This window comes from Diachasma alloeum, unplaced genomic scaffold, assembly GCF_001412515.2.
Source record: "Diachasma alloeum isolate Michigan unplaced genomic scaffold, Dall2.0 Dall_scaffold_00183, whole genome shotgun sequence".
Taxonomy (NCBI): domain Eukaryota; kingdom Metazoa; phylum Arthropoda; class Insecta; order Hymenoptera; family Braconidae; genus Diachasma; species Diachasma alloeum.
This window is the reverse complement of record NW_021680349.1, coordinates 1,423,455-1,441,550: the sequence shown is the minus strand read 5'-3', so window position 1 is coordinate 1,441,550 and position 18,096 is coordinate 1,423,455. Positions and strand designations below refer to the sequence as shown.

Sequence of the window (18,096 nt, the reverse complement as noted above, 5' to 3'; positions counted from 1 at the left end):
GGGGGGGGGGGAATCCGTGGAGTCGAGTAAAACGAACAATTTTTGACTGAAATTTCTGGTGTACATCTTGGGAATTTTTACCCCACTGAAATTTTGAAGAATTCTATCATTGAAAATTCAAATTTTTCTAGAAAAATCAATGGAAATTGGAAACTTCAGTTCAATTATTTCCCAAAAACGGACACTAATCAGGTCAATTTTCAACTACAACATTCTTCTCGATCGTTATTTCAAGGAAATCCCAAAATATTGTTATTTTCACTCCACTGGTTTCCCACGCCACTCGAATTTTGTTTAAAATTCCAGTGCGCTACACAATTCCCAGGATTTAGGATTGAATTTTAATAACAAATCCCCCCCCCCCCTCGCGAAACGGAGTAATTTATTCCCAAGGGATGAGAAGTGCACTCATTAAGAATTCTTTTGTTTCTGACGTGCCTCATACCCAGGAAAACGGGGATTGGCTCTCGCTCGTCATTAAACAACTCGTCGCGCATCGATTCCCACGGCCCAGTTACTCCCCGCGAGTTTAATGAAAAATCTCGACAACAATGGAAGACACGGGAAATTGGGGGAAATCCATTGGAAAAAATCTTAACCCACTTTTTTCATTATTTATTTTATGAAAAAGGCTCCGTTCACTGCGCTGTCGTTTAAATCATTAAATCAATGGTCTTGGGGGGGGAGGAAAATTCTGGGAAAGCATTCGCGGGGGAGTGTGTGTCGATGGTATTTACTTCATCTCAGTAGTTGAAATGGGTTAAGGCTGACCGCGCGCTTCTAGGCTAAATATACGTGCGGTTGTGAAGGGCTGGTTGTGTTGGAGATGAAGTAGGCGTCGCTCGAGCCAACAGTTAGCGTCGAGACGCCGATGCGAAATATTTTCCACTCAAACGCACAATTTCAACGCCTAAACCTAAATAATCCTAAATAATATTTTTCAACTGAAGTAAAAATAAATAATTGAAATCGTTGAAATTCCCTTCGCCTCGGAGAATGGAAAATTTGTAACGAATAGTTCTGCGAAACAATAGGATTAAGGGGGGATTTGGATTATTCTGTAGTCTAGTGATATCATAAAATTTTTGTCAAAATTGAGAAGCCCGGGGGAAAGAGGATCAGGAGGGTTTATTTTGCTGAAGATATCGAGTCGCGACGGAGTGAAAGGATTTCGGGTAGGTCGGTAATCCCCGCGTCTTTACCCAGGGGGTGAATAAACTCTCATATCACTACCCCAACGAGATAAATATCACTTGCTACTGAGTCGTTATGCGGGGAGGAATCTGCCGTATCGACGACAGAGTCTGCACGATTTGATGAGGCTTTTTTTTATTGGATTGGGGGGGTAATTGGTGGATTTTTGGAGGGGTCATTGCTCTGCGGTAATTGTTCGCTTGTGGAGGACTTCGGTTCACTGGAATTAGCGGGCATTGGTTTTGTTTCGTGTAATTGAATGATTAATTTAGTGTTTGTTAGGAAACAATTTAGTGTGGATGAGGGCAGGGCAGTAATTGATTGTTAATTGTTGATTATCGAACTCAATTTGGGGATGAGGTGATGGAAAGGGAGGAATTAGAAATTTAGGGGGAGATTATTTTTGGGGATATTGTTGAGGGAAAATATTTATCTAAAAATTTATTATTTATTTTATTTATCAGTAATTTATTTATTCATTTGTGTATTCATTTATTTATGTATTCATTTTCCGTTTATGAAAATATTTACCTGAGATTTCAGAGATATTGATTTAAAAAATGCAGAATATTTCACGTACTTGGAGGATTTTTAGATTTTTGAATTGAGAATTTTGAAAGTCTTAATTGAGGAATGCAAATTTTTCATCCAGGAATTGAATTCTTGTGAATATTTATTAATTGTTCTTGATTCTCCATTTGATTGCTTCATTAAGAATGTTCAATTCTTAATTAATAATTTTTTGTATTCTGAAATTACGAAAGTAGTACATTTTTATTTAAGGATTCCGTGAATTCCACGTTTTTATTTCACGAATACTCTCATCGCTCTAGTCTGTTTAATTATCAGTTACTGTTGAAACTTCGCCTATTCAGCAATAAAAATCATGGCATGAAAATAATAAATAAAAAATTCCTATAAATTCCCCTGAACCTCTTAACTATCAAAGTATTTCCAAAATCCTCAACATGTGTCTTGCGGATAAAATACCTCCACGACTTCACGACTGAATAAATCCCAAGTAACTCGATACTCAAAGTCAATCAATGATTAAGAGCTCATTGAAAGTAAAATTCCAGTAGCTGAATGCAATCAAATTTCCCAAAATACGTTGAACATATTGAGTATCCTGGCTCACCTAACCGGAAAGCTTACAAGCACGAAATACGAGTAATGATTGACAGGTGTGGGTCATGTATTCCCGTGACTGTTCACCTCATCGAGTCGTCGAATATAAAAGCAAACGTGTCTCCACTTTCCTGTCCACAATTATCAAAACCCAGTGCTGAGTATCGATGGATTTACTCATGAGGAAGTGGAATCTTAGATCAAGTGAATAAAGTTAAGGATATCCAAGTACTTTGGCAATTTTTTTTCTCCAGTGAAATGCGAAATTTCCGGAGAAAAATCCATTTTACAATGAATTTATTACTTAAAGTTTGCAAATCTGAATTTGAATGTCGATACTAAACCGTCAGAAACATTTTAAAAATCTAAACAAAAATTGGAAAGTTTACTTTTGAAGGAAGATTGATGAAATAATTAATGAATTGCAATTTTTTAAAATTGCGATCATTTTCTATGAATAATTTTTAAACAATTAATTTTCCACCATAAAAATCATTTGCTTAAAATTGTAATAAATTTATTCATATTCAGAATTTTACCAGAAATCGATTTGATGTTTAAACAATTCCAATTATTTATTTATAAACAACGAACGTGTAAAAACATAATAATTCTGTGTAAAATATAATTTGAATAACGCTGAATACTCATGATTTTTTTCAAAAAATTTTCCCGCAATCTAATTGTCAAATTTGTTGATTAAAAACGGTTAAATCTATAGTGTGGTCTGTAAACTGTTTTTTCTCCAGTGAAATGCTTTTCTAATTTGTAATCGAAAATCAGAGCTTTCATTGAGCCCCATTGGACCCCAAGTTTTTGAACATTTTAAAATGATTTTATTATTCAAACTTTGCAGATCTGAATTTGAATCTCGGTATTAAATCATTAAAAAACATTCTAAAAATCTGAAAAAAAATTAGAAATATTACTTTTGAGGAAAGATTGGAATTCTTCACAATTACGAGCATTTTCTATAAATAATTTATAAACAATCAATTTTCCACCATAAAAATTATTTCTTCGTAATCGTAACAAATTCATTACCTTGAATAACGAATGTATAAAAAAATAATAATTCTGTGTAGAATGTAATTTGAATAACGCTGAATACTCGATTTTTTTTCAAAAAATTTTTCCCGCCAGCTAATTGACAAATTTGATGATGAAAAATGGTTAAATCTACCGTATGGTCTGTACCAAACTGTAAAAGACACTGGGATATCCTTAACGTTTTTCCTGCAAAATTCGATTATCTCTTCATCACTAGCATTTTCCATAATCGAATCAATCGTTGATCGAATCAGTTCATCATCCTTTGGCGCATAATTGCCCGATTAACTGAGTTATCAATTGATTCCAGATAATCGGAGACATATCGATCGTGAAGAGATGCAACGGTGCCCGTACCTCCACGAGATGAAGGAGCGTCTGCTCTCGCAGCCAACACCAACGGACAGCCTCGACATGGAGCGTCTCGATGGTGGTACACCGGTTAAGGAGGCTAACATAAATAGTGATTACCCGGCACACGCCAATCCTGGTATTATACCTGATCCACCTGAAATGCCTCCCGACTCCTTGATCGGCACCGTGGTCAAGGTAAATGATCCCGAGGTAAGGTAGATTGCACCGGTAGTTTTCCCTATCCAGTGTGCACTTTTTTTATTCATCAAATCGGACGTGCGTGCTCTCTCACACGCGCTTGTATATCATCTCATTAACTTGCATCCAAAAAATTGATGCCTTATTTTAAGATTTCAAAGGTCTTAATATAAAATCTTCAGAAGTATCTTTTTTAAATATTTTTTTTATAAAAGTCGTGATTTGAAACCTGAAATTCTTAAGTTGAGAGTTTCGAAAGTCTCAATTTGAAGTTTTAACGTCTCAATTTAATTCATCTGAAAATCTCAAGTTTGGAGGATTTTAATTTGTGATTTTCAAAGTCCCAAGTTGAGACTTTTAGAGATTTAAGTTGATACGTTTGAAAGTCTCAATTTGAGATTATAAATCTTACAATAAAGCTGTTTTTTTTGTGTGTGAGAAGCTTACTTTTCTTCATTCAGACTTCGAATGTATTAAATTTCATCCACCCTGATAGAAAAGATGGAAGGATTCAGTTGCACCAAACGAGGCTTCTTAACTGTTACCGCGATTCATTAATAATTAACAAATCGTGGTAATAGTTAAAAAGTCTAGTTTGGTTCGACTAAACCGTTCTATCAGTGCACTTATGAATTGCATTACAAAATGGATGATACAAAAAAACTAAATCAATGAGAAAGATGTTTTGTATGTTTTGTGATATCACTCTTCTGATAATTACTAGCCGATGAAATGGAAGAGAATAAAATTTATGCCATTCGAAGAAATGAATAAAAATCCAAGAAAGAAGAATCAATCGATTTCCCGCATGATAAACATGATAAAATTGGCAATTACGACGCAGAAAATAATTTGTGACTTTGAAGAATTAACGGTGAGGAAGTTTCCATATATTTTGATATAAATTGTTTCGATATAAAACAACTTCACGAAAATTTCATATTTTATCGATAGGATTACTTCGTCAATTTAATAAAGAAGCGTCAGAAGAACTCTTTTGTAGATCTTGAAATTTCTTACAAAAATGTCAAACAATTTTTCGCAAACTTCTCGACTCCAAAAATATTGACAAAATAATAAATTCTTCAAATATCAATTCCATTATGCATCAGTCAAGTGAGGATTACTGTACAATTATCTTCGAAACTCCTGGGTCTAGAGCAAAATGTTGAAAGGCAATTTAAAAAATGAAATCTGAAGAGCTACAAGAACGGTTTTTCGGTATTTTCAATGCCTTCAATTTCAGGATATTCACAAAATAATCAATCAACCAAAAAAAAATTTATTTTTCTATTCTAATGTTTTGTTGTAAATGTTTATTTCTTTGGAGAGGAGAAGGCTGTAAACCGATACCAAACAGTATGTACTGTAGTATTAAGAGGGAGAAATAAAAATCTTGAATCTTGAAAAAATCAATCGACGAAAAACTTTCCATTCTCCTCATGACTGGAATATACCTCCCTCAACCTAATAAAAAATAATCTAATTCTTGTGTCGACAAATTGACTTTTTTTTTCCTAAAAAACTTTTCAGCAACAATTAACCTCCATCATTTCCCCACAGCTCAATTCCGATGGATATGGCTCCCACACGTCTCCGGCACACGCGAGACAGCCCCTGGTACCTCAGAGTTCGATCAACGCTGCTCCCCTCTGTCTCACCCCCGCCCACGGCGGCTACATGTACCCGAGCATTCCAAAAAATGCCAAGTAAGTACCGCAAACTCCATCAATCCATCATTCGCCTCATAAACCCGAGCCCCGAAAAAGCCTCAGGAGTTTATCCAAGACCAAATACCGGGTGCGCCCGAGGGACTGGGCCTTGATGTCAAGAAATAACTGGAGAAATCGTGATTTTTAATCCACCGTTCAAAATTTTTTACTGAAAATTCCAGCACACTTCTGGAAAATTTGTATCACATTTGAGTTCCCCTGAAATTTCAAGCAATTTCTTCGTTGGAAATACAAATTTTATGGAAGAATCAATTAAATCTGAACTGAATTTCAGGTTTGGATTTGAAATCCAAGGATGTTTACTGATAGAAAGGATTAGTTATTGTTAACAAATGGATTTGATTGGAGACTGGGGTCTATTCAGTCGCACCAAATGTTCATTCATTAATAGTTAAGAAATGCATCTTTGAGAAGCCTTTGACTCGGCTTTCACCTTTCAAGTGAACCATTCGTTAATAATTTACGAATCTCGTCTTGCTGCTGTTAAAAATGTGAAATTCCATTGAATTTTCTGTGAGATCCTAAAGTTTATTCACTGAAATCGTAAAGATTTTCTTTCCTTCTAAATCGAATTCAATGTTACTCTCCTGTGAATTACTATTCGAATGCAGAGTAAAATTCCTCGATGTATTTTCATTTCCAAGTGATTCTTCTAAGTTCCAAAATTCAAATTAATTCAAATCGTATCGTTAGGTCCGGATTTTTCCCCCTAAATGAAATTCCATATCACTCTTTTGATAATTACTAGCCCATGGAATGTCGTTCTTTTCAGCAATGTGACACGAGATAAATTCGGTAGGAAAATCGTCAGTTGCGGACTATAAAATGCTTAAGTATCATAAACTTCCTACACTATTCAAACGGTTTGACCACTGTTTCTCCGCATTCGCTTACTCAGAAGATTCAGAAGCGTTAGAAGGTTCACAAGGGTCATACACTGTTAGAAATTTGTTCAATTCCCAGTAACGATTGCAATTGAATTCTCAATGCTGTGGAGCTTAAATCGATTTAAAGTTCCCATTCATCTTGAAAATTAAATATTAAATTTAATTAAATTTTCAATAAACTGAGAATTCCGTGAAGTAATCGCCAGAATTTTTTTATTATTTTCGATAATTTTCGTTGCCGTATGAACCCTGAAATTAGAATTTCATTGAATATTCAAAGAAATTCCCTGATTTTTCAGTACCAAAATGGAGATAAATTTCATGTAAATTTAGTGTTCTTAAAAATTTCAAGTCTTTCTATTTCAAATTTCAAGAATTTAAAATTATCTAACAGTGTATAGTTGGAATCATAACAGACGTCTCACTCCCCTGGGCATTCTCTTGTCTCGTCTTATTCTCTTGCCTTCACCCGGCATCACTAATTCCCAGTCGAGTGTTTCAATGATTTCCTCCGTGATCAACCCCCCATTCTCTTCTCCCCCCCCCGCTCTCTCTTCCGGTTTCGAGCACACCGAAAACCCAAAAAAACCAAGAAGAGCTTTAGTTCAGTGTCGACGGAATCGCGGCAGCACCTACGTCCCCGCTGTACCAAAATCAATACTCGTGCGTGAGACAAACTCTCGACGCAATCTCGAATTAAAATAAATGAAAAAAAAAACATTCGCCACCCCCAGGCCCTCCCCCCGTGGCCCATCACGCGCTGAGGAATCATAAAAAAAGAGATGAGGCCCAAACCCCGCGGAGTCTCGACAATCCAAAAACTCGAAATAGCGAGGAATAATAGAATTGAGTTTAGGAGAAAGGTCAGTGACCCTCGTCGTTATCGACCAGGTCAGTGGGTCGCAGAATCCTCACTCTATCCTTTCCCATTCCCCCCTCCCACCGTGCAAATCTGTCCCAATTCTGAATCCCAGAGAGCCCCAAAGAATTCTCAAAAGGCACGTAAAAGCCCGACAACAATGAACATAAATAAATATTTAATTGTACAAAGTACCCGGGGATAATGAGACAACTGGTGATTTTTGCATTGTGCACACAGTTGTATAAACACAGAATGCTAAAAGTCAGTGGTATATGGTAGGGATGTTAACAGAGGGGGGTTGTTGGTGCGCTTGTGCAAGAAAAGCTGCCTGGTGGCCCGGGAAGAGAGCACCCAGGCGAGCCCCTCAGTCTCCGGGATGCTGGGGGCGGTGGATCGTGGATTCTACCATTTAAACACAAACAAATATATCGAAAGGTCGGAAATAACGGGTGTTTGACCACTCGTGTCAACTTGACGTGGGTGGTTTGTGGTGAAAGGGGTGAATTAATCCTCCCCCGCCCCGTTTGAACCGCAGGTATGGAAGAGTGAAGGAAAGAGTTGATGAGGAATTTTCGAGATGATGGATAGTCTGGGGCGCAACTTGCCGGGAATCGATCACCGTTCGACCGACAGTCCATGGGATCGGGGGAATTGATATTTCGAATAATCGCGAGGTGAGGCTGTTGTTGATGATTGGGTGGGCGAGAGAGTGCTCGTAATGTGGCGCCAAACGTATTCAATTGTGAACAAAGAAATCGGGGGGCTATTGTCGGGGCGATTAATCGTTTTATTCTCACGTTAAACATGATAAACACAATCCTCACGAGGATTTTGCACCGAAATCGATGTAAAAAATCGTAGATTGATTAATTACGCTATTGTCATCGCAATTTCCTTGACTTGGAGAAAATTCAAAATAAAATAAAATAGTTTAAACATTTTTTTGCAAAGGGTGGGTCATCGCGTTCACCAAAATGGCGGTCGATTCTCGGGGCTGACGCCCACCCCATCACCATCGCCCCCGAAATTCCTCTCTTCCCTCCAACGAAAACAAGTAAATTCCCCATCCCCCAGAAGTGCAGTTCCAGTTGATAACAAGACACGAGTGACATTGTTTGAAAAATGGTGGGCGGTGGTGACTGCAAAGTGGCTACTGTTGAGGTGGAGGCGGCCTCGGGTAACGATAACACCGCAACTCTACCATCATCGAGACCGCTCAATCCACAGGCTGGTGCTGGTCCACCGCCCAATGCCCAGGACAACGCCGAGAAGAACAACGCTGCTAACAAAGAGATGGAGCTCAAGAATGTTCGCTCAACACCCGCCAAACAGTAAGGGTGTTCGAACAAAAAAGAGAGAAAAAAAAATCCCCTCGTCTCGCCTTTTATGTCGCGTCCCCCCGTTTTTTTTAATGAAAGAGTCTAGGAAATATTCTGCTCAGACTAGTTCCTGCACTGCACTGTTGAAAAAATTTCACACGAAAGTAATTTTACAATCCGAATGCAGTAATTTCCGCATATATTCCAGTAAAACTCCAAATATTTGCTGCAAAATTCATGCAAAAATGTAGCAAATAACAATTCTAGTACTGAATTTGTAATTTTACTGCACATTGATGCAGCAAAAGTGTAGTAATTTTATAAGCTTTTTTAACAGTGTAATAGAATGATTTATTTATTTCAAATGAGCTTCGTTGACTATTAACAAATGGTAGAGTTGAATGTGACCAATAAATATTCGTTAACAGTTAACGAATGGTTCACTTGAAAGGGGAAAGTCGAGTCCGACAAGGCTCCGCAAATATCCATTCCTTAACTATTAACGAGTGAACATTAGCATCCAACCAAGTCCATTTGTTAATAATAACTAATCCTCTCTATCGGCGTGAAATTTCAGTGACGAGAGCTCGCAAATTATCAGCACTTTGCTAATGACAATTTCAGAGTTCTGGGAATCTACTGAATGGAGGCTAAATAGGGGGGGAGGTGGGGTCATGAGTAATTCATGAACACTCCATACCCATGACTCCAACTGTATACCACAGAACTAGTTGTCATCGATCTGGTTAAGATGCGATTGCTGGATGGGAAAGGGGGGAATAACCGTAAGTGGATACCTGGAGTTGAACGAGTTCTCGAATTTCAACTTCCCCGAGACGCAATTCACGAAAGAATGAGGGGAAGGGATTGCGAGTGATGCAGAAGTACTTGTGTCAGTCTTGTTGTGTCACTCGTATCGATGGTTGCGAATTAATTCCATCAATTCGCGAATTAATTCGAACAATTCGCTATTAGTTCGCGAATTAATTTGAACAATTCACTATTAATTCGCCAGTTAATTCGGCCAATTGCCATTTTTTTGTTAATTTTTTTTACGTGCTTGTGTGCAAAATGTGTCAAGTGTTTTATTCACTCATTTACCTCGAACAATTGAGGGTCCGTGGCTCCTCGTAACGGGTGAATTTCGTACGTAACAAGGATGCAATGGTGTGAGACAGATGAGAGACAGCGGATACAGAGAGGTGAAGGAGGGAATGAGGCGCGCGCTATACGTTAAAAGGGGTGGGAGTCGAGTAGGGAGTGGAAAGTAGGTACTTGGAGGTATCGACCAGGGCTGCCTGGACCGTTCGGAGTCTGTGCCATGCACTACTGTTTCCACTTACGGTTGTCGCCTCAGACACCATGGAAGGGGCAGGGAGGAAGGGGGAACGAGAGAACAAAAAGAGGATGAAATGGAGAAAATGATGGTGACAGGTCGTGATCTCACTCGGTCAGATTCCCTGAAGGAACTTGACGGTGAACATGATGGCAATTAGAGCGACCCGTTAACCCTGGGTTTTATTTACTCGAGAGTAGCTCGCAATTTGTTGGGGCTTTCTATCGGGAGAAAAAACATTAATCTCTTCATCTTAAATGTCAATGTCGCATTGACAAAAACTGTTTAAATTGCGGAATTAATTGTTCTTTAATTAGATTGGGGGAATTTTGGAAATTGTCGATTTTTTTTTGCATTACTTTTTTCCACTGAGCGAAAAAATTTGTTCGGGTTGAATCTGTTCGCCGTGTTGAATCAATTTACTTGTGGAAAACAAAAGTTTCCACCAAAATATTATAATTCTGGTAGCAGTAATTGTTCTCGTGGGACATTCATGTCTTTCGGGTAAATACATTCGTTTTACAGGGAATTGTAAGAGGCTCCCGTTTTATTAAGTGAATGGTATTGACTCGTGCATATCGTTATTCATTAAATACTTATAATTTCCACGGAACAAATGATAATTTCAAGCTAAAACTACATCATAATTTTCTCGTCGAAAACTGTGTTATTGGCAAAACTAAATAATTTCGAGACCATTTTTTTTTTTGAAAAAAAATATTCTTTCTTCGTCAATGTATTCTTTTTATGGTGTAAACCTAGAGAGTTCTCTCAGATCTAATAATTGTCGTACAATAGGTTAAAATTCTCACATGGAACATATTGATTTTCGGCAGAGCTAGTTTTTTCTCTCAGTGATTATTAAAATTGCAGATGAATCGATTCATTTCGTTGTTTAAAAATGTAGGAAAACAATTGAGGCTAGAGCATCGACTTCAATAAGTGCATAAACAATTAAATAATTGTAGTCATTAAATAATTTATTGGGCTTTCTCTCAGGAGAAAAATAATTAATCTCTTGAGTCTCATGTTTCCTTCAATTTAATAATTATTCACTAACAAAAATTTTTTCAACGGAATTAATTCGTTCTCAACTAAAATGTTGAAGATAATTTGGAAATTGTCAATTTTTTCCCCCTGAGAAAAACGAATATATTATTAAAATTGTGATTAATCGTTTAATTTCTTGTTTAAAAATGTAGAAAAAGATCTAATGGATAATTGAATCTAGACCATCCGCTCTAATAAATGAATGAACAATTAAATAATTGTAGGGTCATTAAATAATTTGTCTGGGCATTCTCTCAGTAGAAAAATAATTAATCTCTTCATTTTAACCACCAGAGTCTCATTTACCCCTCAATTTAATAATTATTTACCAACAAAAACTGTGGAAACCGCAAAATTAACTCTGCTTTAATTAAAATGTCTAAGAACATCCCGGAATTGTCTATTTCTCCCCAGGAAAAACAAATGCACTGGTAATTTGAAGATTACTAGATTGATTTAATTCTTAAAAATACTGAAAAAGTTGTAATGGCTAATTGAATCTAGACCATCCGCTCCAATAATTAAGTGAACCTCCTCTCAGCAACGTAAGACCGTATTAATTATTCGCGAGGATGAATGTGAATATAGCGCTCAGGTCACTGAGCTTCATTGCCCTCCGCAGAAATCATTACCCCCCAAGAACGATTAAACTTAATAAACTCCAACAAAACACTTCACCTTACTTCAATTACCTTGATGAAAACTTCTGTTATGGACCTTATGCCACAGATTTTGAAATATCGATTAAACGCCCACCACAGAAGGTGCACAAGAGAAGTTTTCCGAAGGCCGAACGGATGCAGTTCTCCGGGAAATATCATGACATAATTACGGAATAAACTCAGCCCTAATGCAATTCGATGAGACCCCTCTGTGCGATCATGCGCATTGATTCAATAATAAAGTGAGAAAATGTGAAATAAACATTGAGAATTATTGATGACGAAGTCGAGTGGTTCAGTTTGGCCGGAAGCCAGTCGAAGAACAGACGCACCCGCTGGACTTTTGTTATTCCAATGCGTTGGTTGTTTAAACTGGACGCTGGTATTAAACAGAAATAGAAACTTTACGGTGGGTTTACTTCAGTAAGCGTTCAGTTGTCGTCTAGAGCGCGTGGATCAAGCAACGTTGCTGTTAACGCGATGATAAAAACTCGGGGAATTGTAAAAAAAGACTTTTGCTTGAAGGACATTGTGTGAGGCACTGGTCTTCAATCGCCCGAGTTACATATCAGTTTGTCATGGAGACGGAAATTGTGCCGTTTGTCGAGGCTGAGGGCAATGGGGCCCCCAAAACCATGCCCAGGCGGCGAAATAGTAGAGTGAAACTCCCCGAGAACAAGGGGTAAGGGATTATGGCTAAAATGACCGCAAGTGTACCGCGAGTGTAGCGTTCCAAACCGAAAAATGACTGCTCTTGTAACGTTCGATTTTCTAATTCAACTTGTTTTGTGTTGTTCTGCGTAGGACTTCACTCTTCATCATCATGAGCTTCATCTACGCTAAACTCCTGGTAGTTGTCTGCATAGCATACGTGATAAGTGACGTGGTCACTCACAAACTACCACTATGGTACTTCGAGGGTTTCTTCACTTACCTCTACGGCATGAGCATCCTCTTTCTCCTGTACGTATTCTGTTTCCTTCTTCAAGAGAGCGCCTGTTGCTCAAGGGGCGTTGAAACACCACCACCACCGCCCAAGCCCCCAAAACCACCGAAAGAACCTAAAGACAAAAGCAAGAAGAAGGATAAGAAGGATAAAAAGGACTCAAAGAATGGAAAGAATAAGAAAGATTTTCAGGTAATTGTTTCAATTTTATCAAGTATTTCGACGCTTTTAGGTGGAAAAATAATGTCTGACGTAAGTCCACTAATCTTTTATGGTGGACATGTGCTGTTTTCTTAAAATACATTCACAGATAGAGTGGGAAAATGTGAGTTTAGTGTAAAGACGTGGTTTTGTGTTTAGCGAGGGAGTCACGTAGTCGCAGAAACTTGACTACTGGGTCGATTCAATATCACTTCTGATTGTTGCCCTTGGATCTAGAATAGAATGGTGTCATTTGGTCGCTTTATTAACATGCCAATTGTGCCTTCAGGATGCAGCTGATGTTGAGGCAGGTGTCTCCACCCGAGTTCTACGAAAGCGCAAAACATCGCAGAATGATCACAGCCATGGAAGCTTTTTCCTGAGAATCGGTGCCATTGGTAATTGACCCGCTCTAATTTTTGTTGACAATTGAAAATGTCCCTTTGTCAATGCTGTCCTAAATTACTGCATTCAACATTCCAGCATTTGGATTGGGAACGATGGTGTACAATGGTCTTGAGTTTGGGCTATTCTTTGAGGTACCCTTCACATCACCCTGCTTCCAGATCCTCCAGGGAGTCAATCCAATTTTACAGATGATCTTTACGTTCATGCAAATGTACTTTATCTTCATGAATTCAAGAGTAAGTTGACAACTTTGCAATTCAATAACTTTGGAAAGTCGATTCGTTGAATATTCCTCGAAGGAGCGATTTAATTACGAAACTTTACGGGAGATTTTTAGTTCACCAGAGTCAACTCTGTATTCAGCATAACCATTAACGGCCCCAGAGTTTCTGAATTTCAATTGAAGGAAATGCTCTTCGAATGAGAATGATTAATAATACCATTTGTTTAATAACTTTAGCTCAATATCCACCGCTTCAAAGTCATCGCTCGTTTTGGTCTGATGCACGTTGTAGCGACAAACATATGTGTATGGGTGCGAACCCTTGTATTTGAAAGTCTCAAAGAGATCTCCCAATACGGCAGGAAGATTGGAAAGCCAGACATCAGTCTAATTGGTGAGTTTCGATTGATCTTCAAAGCCATCTTATGAGGCGGAATCATTTCATTTATTCGCATTCAAAATTGATTGTCGTGGCAATACATCAGCACGTGAGAGTGCAATTTGCGAAATTTATGGATTGGTTGAGTTTTAATTTAATGTTAGCTTAGCATATCAAATATGAGTCAGTCGTGAGAGGTTTGTTTAGAAGAGAGAACTAGATCAACTGGAGGAATTAAAAAATTTGAGAATTTGGAAGAATTTAAAAACCTAGCGAATTCGATACAAAAGTCTATTCGATTTTTATTGCAAATTATATTAATTATAAATTATATTAAATATATTAAATTTTCCAACTTTACTTCGCGTTTTGTAATGGAATATGTCCAATAGAAACTTTTCCTATAGGAATATTTATCATTCAACATTCCTATTAGAAAAACGCACTAGAAACGCGCGTTTCGCTCCCGAATGGAAGCATTGTATCCGTCAAATCCGAAATTTCCCATTTTTTGTGTCAATATGTAATTTTTAGATTTTTTCATTCTATTTTTCTTTTCTTCTCATTAAGAAAATCAAACCAAAAAACGAAAATTTCAGCTGAGGAAATTCAATAGAAAATGTCTGTATAGACTAAGTATAGAAAAATCGAACTATTTGATATTTTCTGCAGAATATTTTACATTGAAAATTTTAACAGAATCGACCAAAAAACTAATAAAAAATTCAATAGAAATCCAATAGAATTGTCTAGCGAATTAAATTTTTCATCCGCGCATTTTGACTGAGTTCGATCATGAGATTGATTGCATTCAATAAATCATTGAATTCAATTTAAAATACATCCCCCCAAAAATTCCATTCGTAAGTAAATTGCGAATTTATTAGCAGACAATTTACTTACAATAGATTGTGACGAAAGTACTTTTCCCCTTGCATCAATAGAATTTCGATAAAGCCCACGTACTCCCCTAGCTGTCGAGTATTCACCCCCCAACCCTGCAATCACGTAAAACCATAATTTCACAGAGAGCATCAAGAACCACGCGATATCGAACGCAGATGTGTACACCGGTGAGATATCCCGTGACATGGCACAGTTGCGATTGGCCCCAGTGAGTTCGACCCTGCGGACCATCAACACCTTCCACCCAAAAACAACGAACCGCTTCATGAGAACAACAGTAGCATCAGTGGGTCGTTACGCCCGTTCGACGGCTCGTTCCGTCGCTCGTGCCATCACCAGTGGTACCACTTCAACAGCATCGACCTTCACCACTAGCACCTCAACAACCCCCTCGACAACGACCCTCCGAATGATGCCAACAACCACTCCCAGCACCACTACAACAACCACCACAACAACTCGACCCACATTGTCAACGATTCTCGACGCATTAACCAGCACAATAAAGCCAAATATCACGACAAGAATGACTACCACTACTACTACCAGCACAACAACAACAACAACGACAACAACAACAATGGCACCTCCCGCCCCGACATCATCCCCACTGACATCGTTCGCTCCATTCCTGTGGGACTTTGGAGATGCCCCTGCAACAGCCAGCAAGAGTGACATTCCCCAGTTCTTTGACACAATCAATCAGACTATGGCTAGCAATGCCAGCACCATCTACACCCCTAGCTATGCTTTCCTCCAGGACCTTCGGCAGACCAATGACTCTTGCGGAAGGGTCAACATCATGGGGAACATTGTGCAGCAAGCTGCTCCGTACCTGTTTCCATTTATCATTGAGTACAGCTTGATTGGTGCTGCTGTTATCTACGTCATGTGGAAGCACATTGGACGCCATCCACGCTGGCCACATCAGGCTGAGGCTGATCTTGAACGCAGGCTCGAGGCTATGTTGTCGAGACGTGCTGTTGCATTAGCTCATGCTGGTGAGTTTATGGTTATTTTGTTAATTCGGTTTATTTGTTTGATATTTTCTTGATGAATAAGCTTCGTGGAGTGGTAGAGAATGTGAATTATTAGTCCCGGGTCATTGTATTGATCTACTTATCAATTCAGTAGCGAAGCGGTAAAACTGTCTAAGCCGACTTAGCCCGTAGCTGAGTTTCCGAGAAATATGTAATATATTATGACCTTCTTTCTAGCCCTCAATTCGCCCTACACAAAGACATGACAACAACTTTCCTATCGGTCCTAGGTTTCGAGATATTCATTGAAAAATGGCCAATAGTCAAAATCGAGTTAGCATCACAGTTTACGAGTTAAAAGCCAATTCCTTTCTTTTCATTATTCTTCTTCATATTTGGAAATGACGATTTGTTACCTCAGAATCTTCTCAAATTTTTTCTTCAGATAAACGTAGACTTTTCTAAATTTTGTAGAAAATCCACGAATTTTCTCCGATTTTTGATAAAAGCAGTTTTCTAAAGAACGCTAACAATTGTTAGGAAATTTGGCTTAACAAAAAAGATTATTAGTCTCACTTATACTAATCTCCTTCTCAACTGCTCTCGTACCAAAACTAGTAATCATCTACGAGTTGCAAGGCAAAAATCTTCCAACATCCCAATCCACATAATAAGAAAACTGTCTTGATCTCTCTTATAACAATTTGAATATTCCAGTATCAAAATCAATTCTCTCCATTAACAAACTCCTTGACTTGTCCTCCCTCCTTTCATGTGTGTCCTTAACTAAGATTCGAAATTTCCTCAGAATTTTCACCCGTGTCCAACCAAAAGTACCATAAACCCTCAATTTTGTTTCAGGTCACGGCAGAGTAGACTGCGTGGGTGCAAGCAAAGGCCTCTTCCTAGGCCTCTTCCTGCTGGTAGGCTCCCTCATCTGCCTCATCCTCTTCTTCGTCCTGATCCACCACCCCTCCTTCGGTCTCCTCGCAATCTACCTGGCCGACGTGTCCCACTGTGTCCTCATGGCCCTCTCCATAATCGCCATAATAATCGGCTTCTGTCGTGTTCAATCTCTCAAGTTCAAAGCCGAGGAGCAGAGTGATCTCAACGACATTCTCCTCCGTATATCGGCATTCGGTCTCTTCCTCTACGCTGTATTCAGTGTTATCGCTGGTTCACTCGCTGCATTCACTCACGAGCCCAATTTACTCGTCATGGTAACTGGCTTACTTGCTGTTGGACAAGTTGTTCTTCAGATGCTCTTCATCGCTGATGTATCACGTAGGCGTGTACATCTGCCTGAGCACGATCGCAGCAAGCCAGGTCGTCAGATTGTAACATTCCTTCTTATTTGCAATGTCGCAATGTGGGTTATTTACACATTCGAGGGACAGAAGGTCATTGCCAATCCTGTTCAACTTGATTTCTATGGTTACTTGTCGTGGACCATTGTTCAGAGGGTCACACTGCCTCTCTGCATCTTCCACAGGTTCCACAGTGCTGTCACGCTCGCCGAAATATGGAAGACCAGCTACAAAGCACGTCTCGAGTAGATCAATCTCATGATTCTTTCGAGGCATAATTGAAGCTTGTCGAGATATTCATACCAAATTCTTGGAGTAATGTTCAGTAATAATCATCACTGGGTGATTGTCGTCGACGGATTGTCGAGGATTGAGTCACCTGGTTTTTAGCGCGCAATTTTTGTTTCGCAATAAGAGGAAAATCATGACAAACAAAATAACCGATAACGTGTTTTTTAATCATCAAATGCATTTTTATACTTTTATACCTTGGAATCTCCATCTTCGTGCATCGAGGCCGTTGTGCGTTGATGAACAAAAATCATTAAGGAAATAGAAAGTTATTAAAATTTGATCAGGCATTCCAATTGTCTAGCCAAATGTAGTTCGGTATTGAGGGGACGATTATCGTTATGACAGGTGACTCGATGCAGGAATTAGTGAGTATATTTCAATTATTTTTTGAATAATATGGAGATTAAAATTGTGAACACAAATGATACAAATATTAAATGGGGAACATTATTTAATTTTTTGAGATGCGCTTTTTTTTCATATATTCCGCGCGCCTGCGTTCGTTGCGTGTTTGTAAAGTACAAAATTGTTTCTAACTCTTTAAGGATTTATACTTTAGGAAATTGGCGTGTGATTCGAAAATCGGAGGGGGGGATGTGAGAATTTTCGTTTTTCCTTTTTGTTTTGGATTTTCTTTCGAGGCAGACACGATCATGAGGTTGCGAGGGGGGGGGGGGGG

The 18,096-nt window shown here is 38.6% G+C and overlaps 1 protein-coding gene across 5 annotated transcripts; it reads left to right on the top strand.

The window, feature by feature from the left end:
- The first annotated feature begins 869 nt into the window (after positions 1-869).
- Positions 870-18,078, top strand: LOC107046732 (proton channel OtopLc). 5 transcript variants are annotated; one of them, XM_015269436.1, is made up of 9 exons: positions 870-949; positions 3,683-3,921; positions 5,488-5,633; positions 12,578-12,911; positions 13,210-13,318; positions 13,404-13,564; positions 13,789-13,945; positions 14,959-15,837; positions 16,678-18,078. In XM_015269436.1, exons 2-9 carry the CDS (start codon positions 3,712-3,714, stop codon positions 17,370-17,372), a joined length of 2,691 nt encoding a protein of 896 aa, XP_015124922.1. In that variant the 5' UTR covers positions 870-949; positions 3,683-3,711; the 3' UTR covers positions 17,373-18,078. The 5 variants fall into 5 exon arrangements, with proteins under 5 accessions (XP_015124922.1, XP_015124918.1, XP_015124930.1 ...); XM_015269432.1 differs by lacking the exon at positions 870-949 and adding an exon at positions 1,118-1,175; XM_015269444.1 differs by lacking the exons at positions 870-949; positions 3,683-3,921; positions 5,488-5,633 and adding exons at positions 7,795-7,941; positions 8,484-8,737.
- Positions 18,079-18,096: the final 18 nt, after the last annotated feature.

Bases quoted from the DNA above. Each gene is read 5' to 3' on its own strand.
- LOC107046732 (XM_015269436.1), top strand. From the start codon at position 3,712: ATGCAACGGTGCCCGTACCTCCACGAGATGAAGGAGCGTCTGCTCTCG. The intron at 13,319-13,403 runs GTAATTGACCCG...TCAACATTCCAG, and splicing joins CCTGAGAATCGGTGCCATTG to CATTTGGATTGGGAACGATG. The intron at 13,946-14,958 runs GTGAGTTTCGAT...ATAATTTCACAG, and splicing joins GCCAGACATCAGTCTAATTG to AGAGCATCAAGAACCACGCG.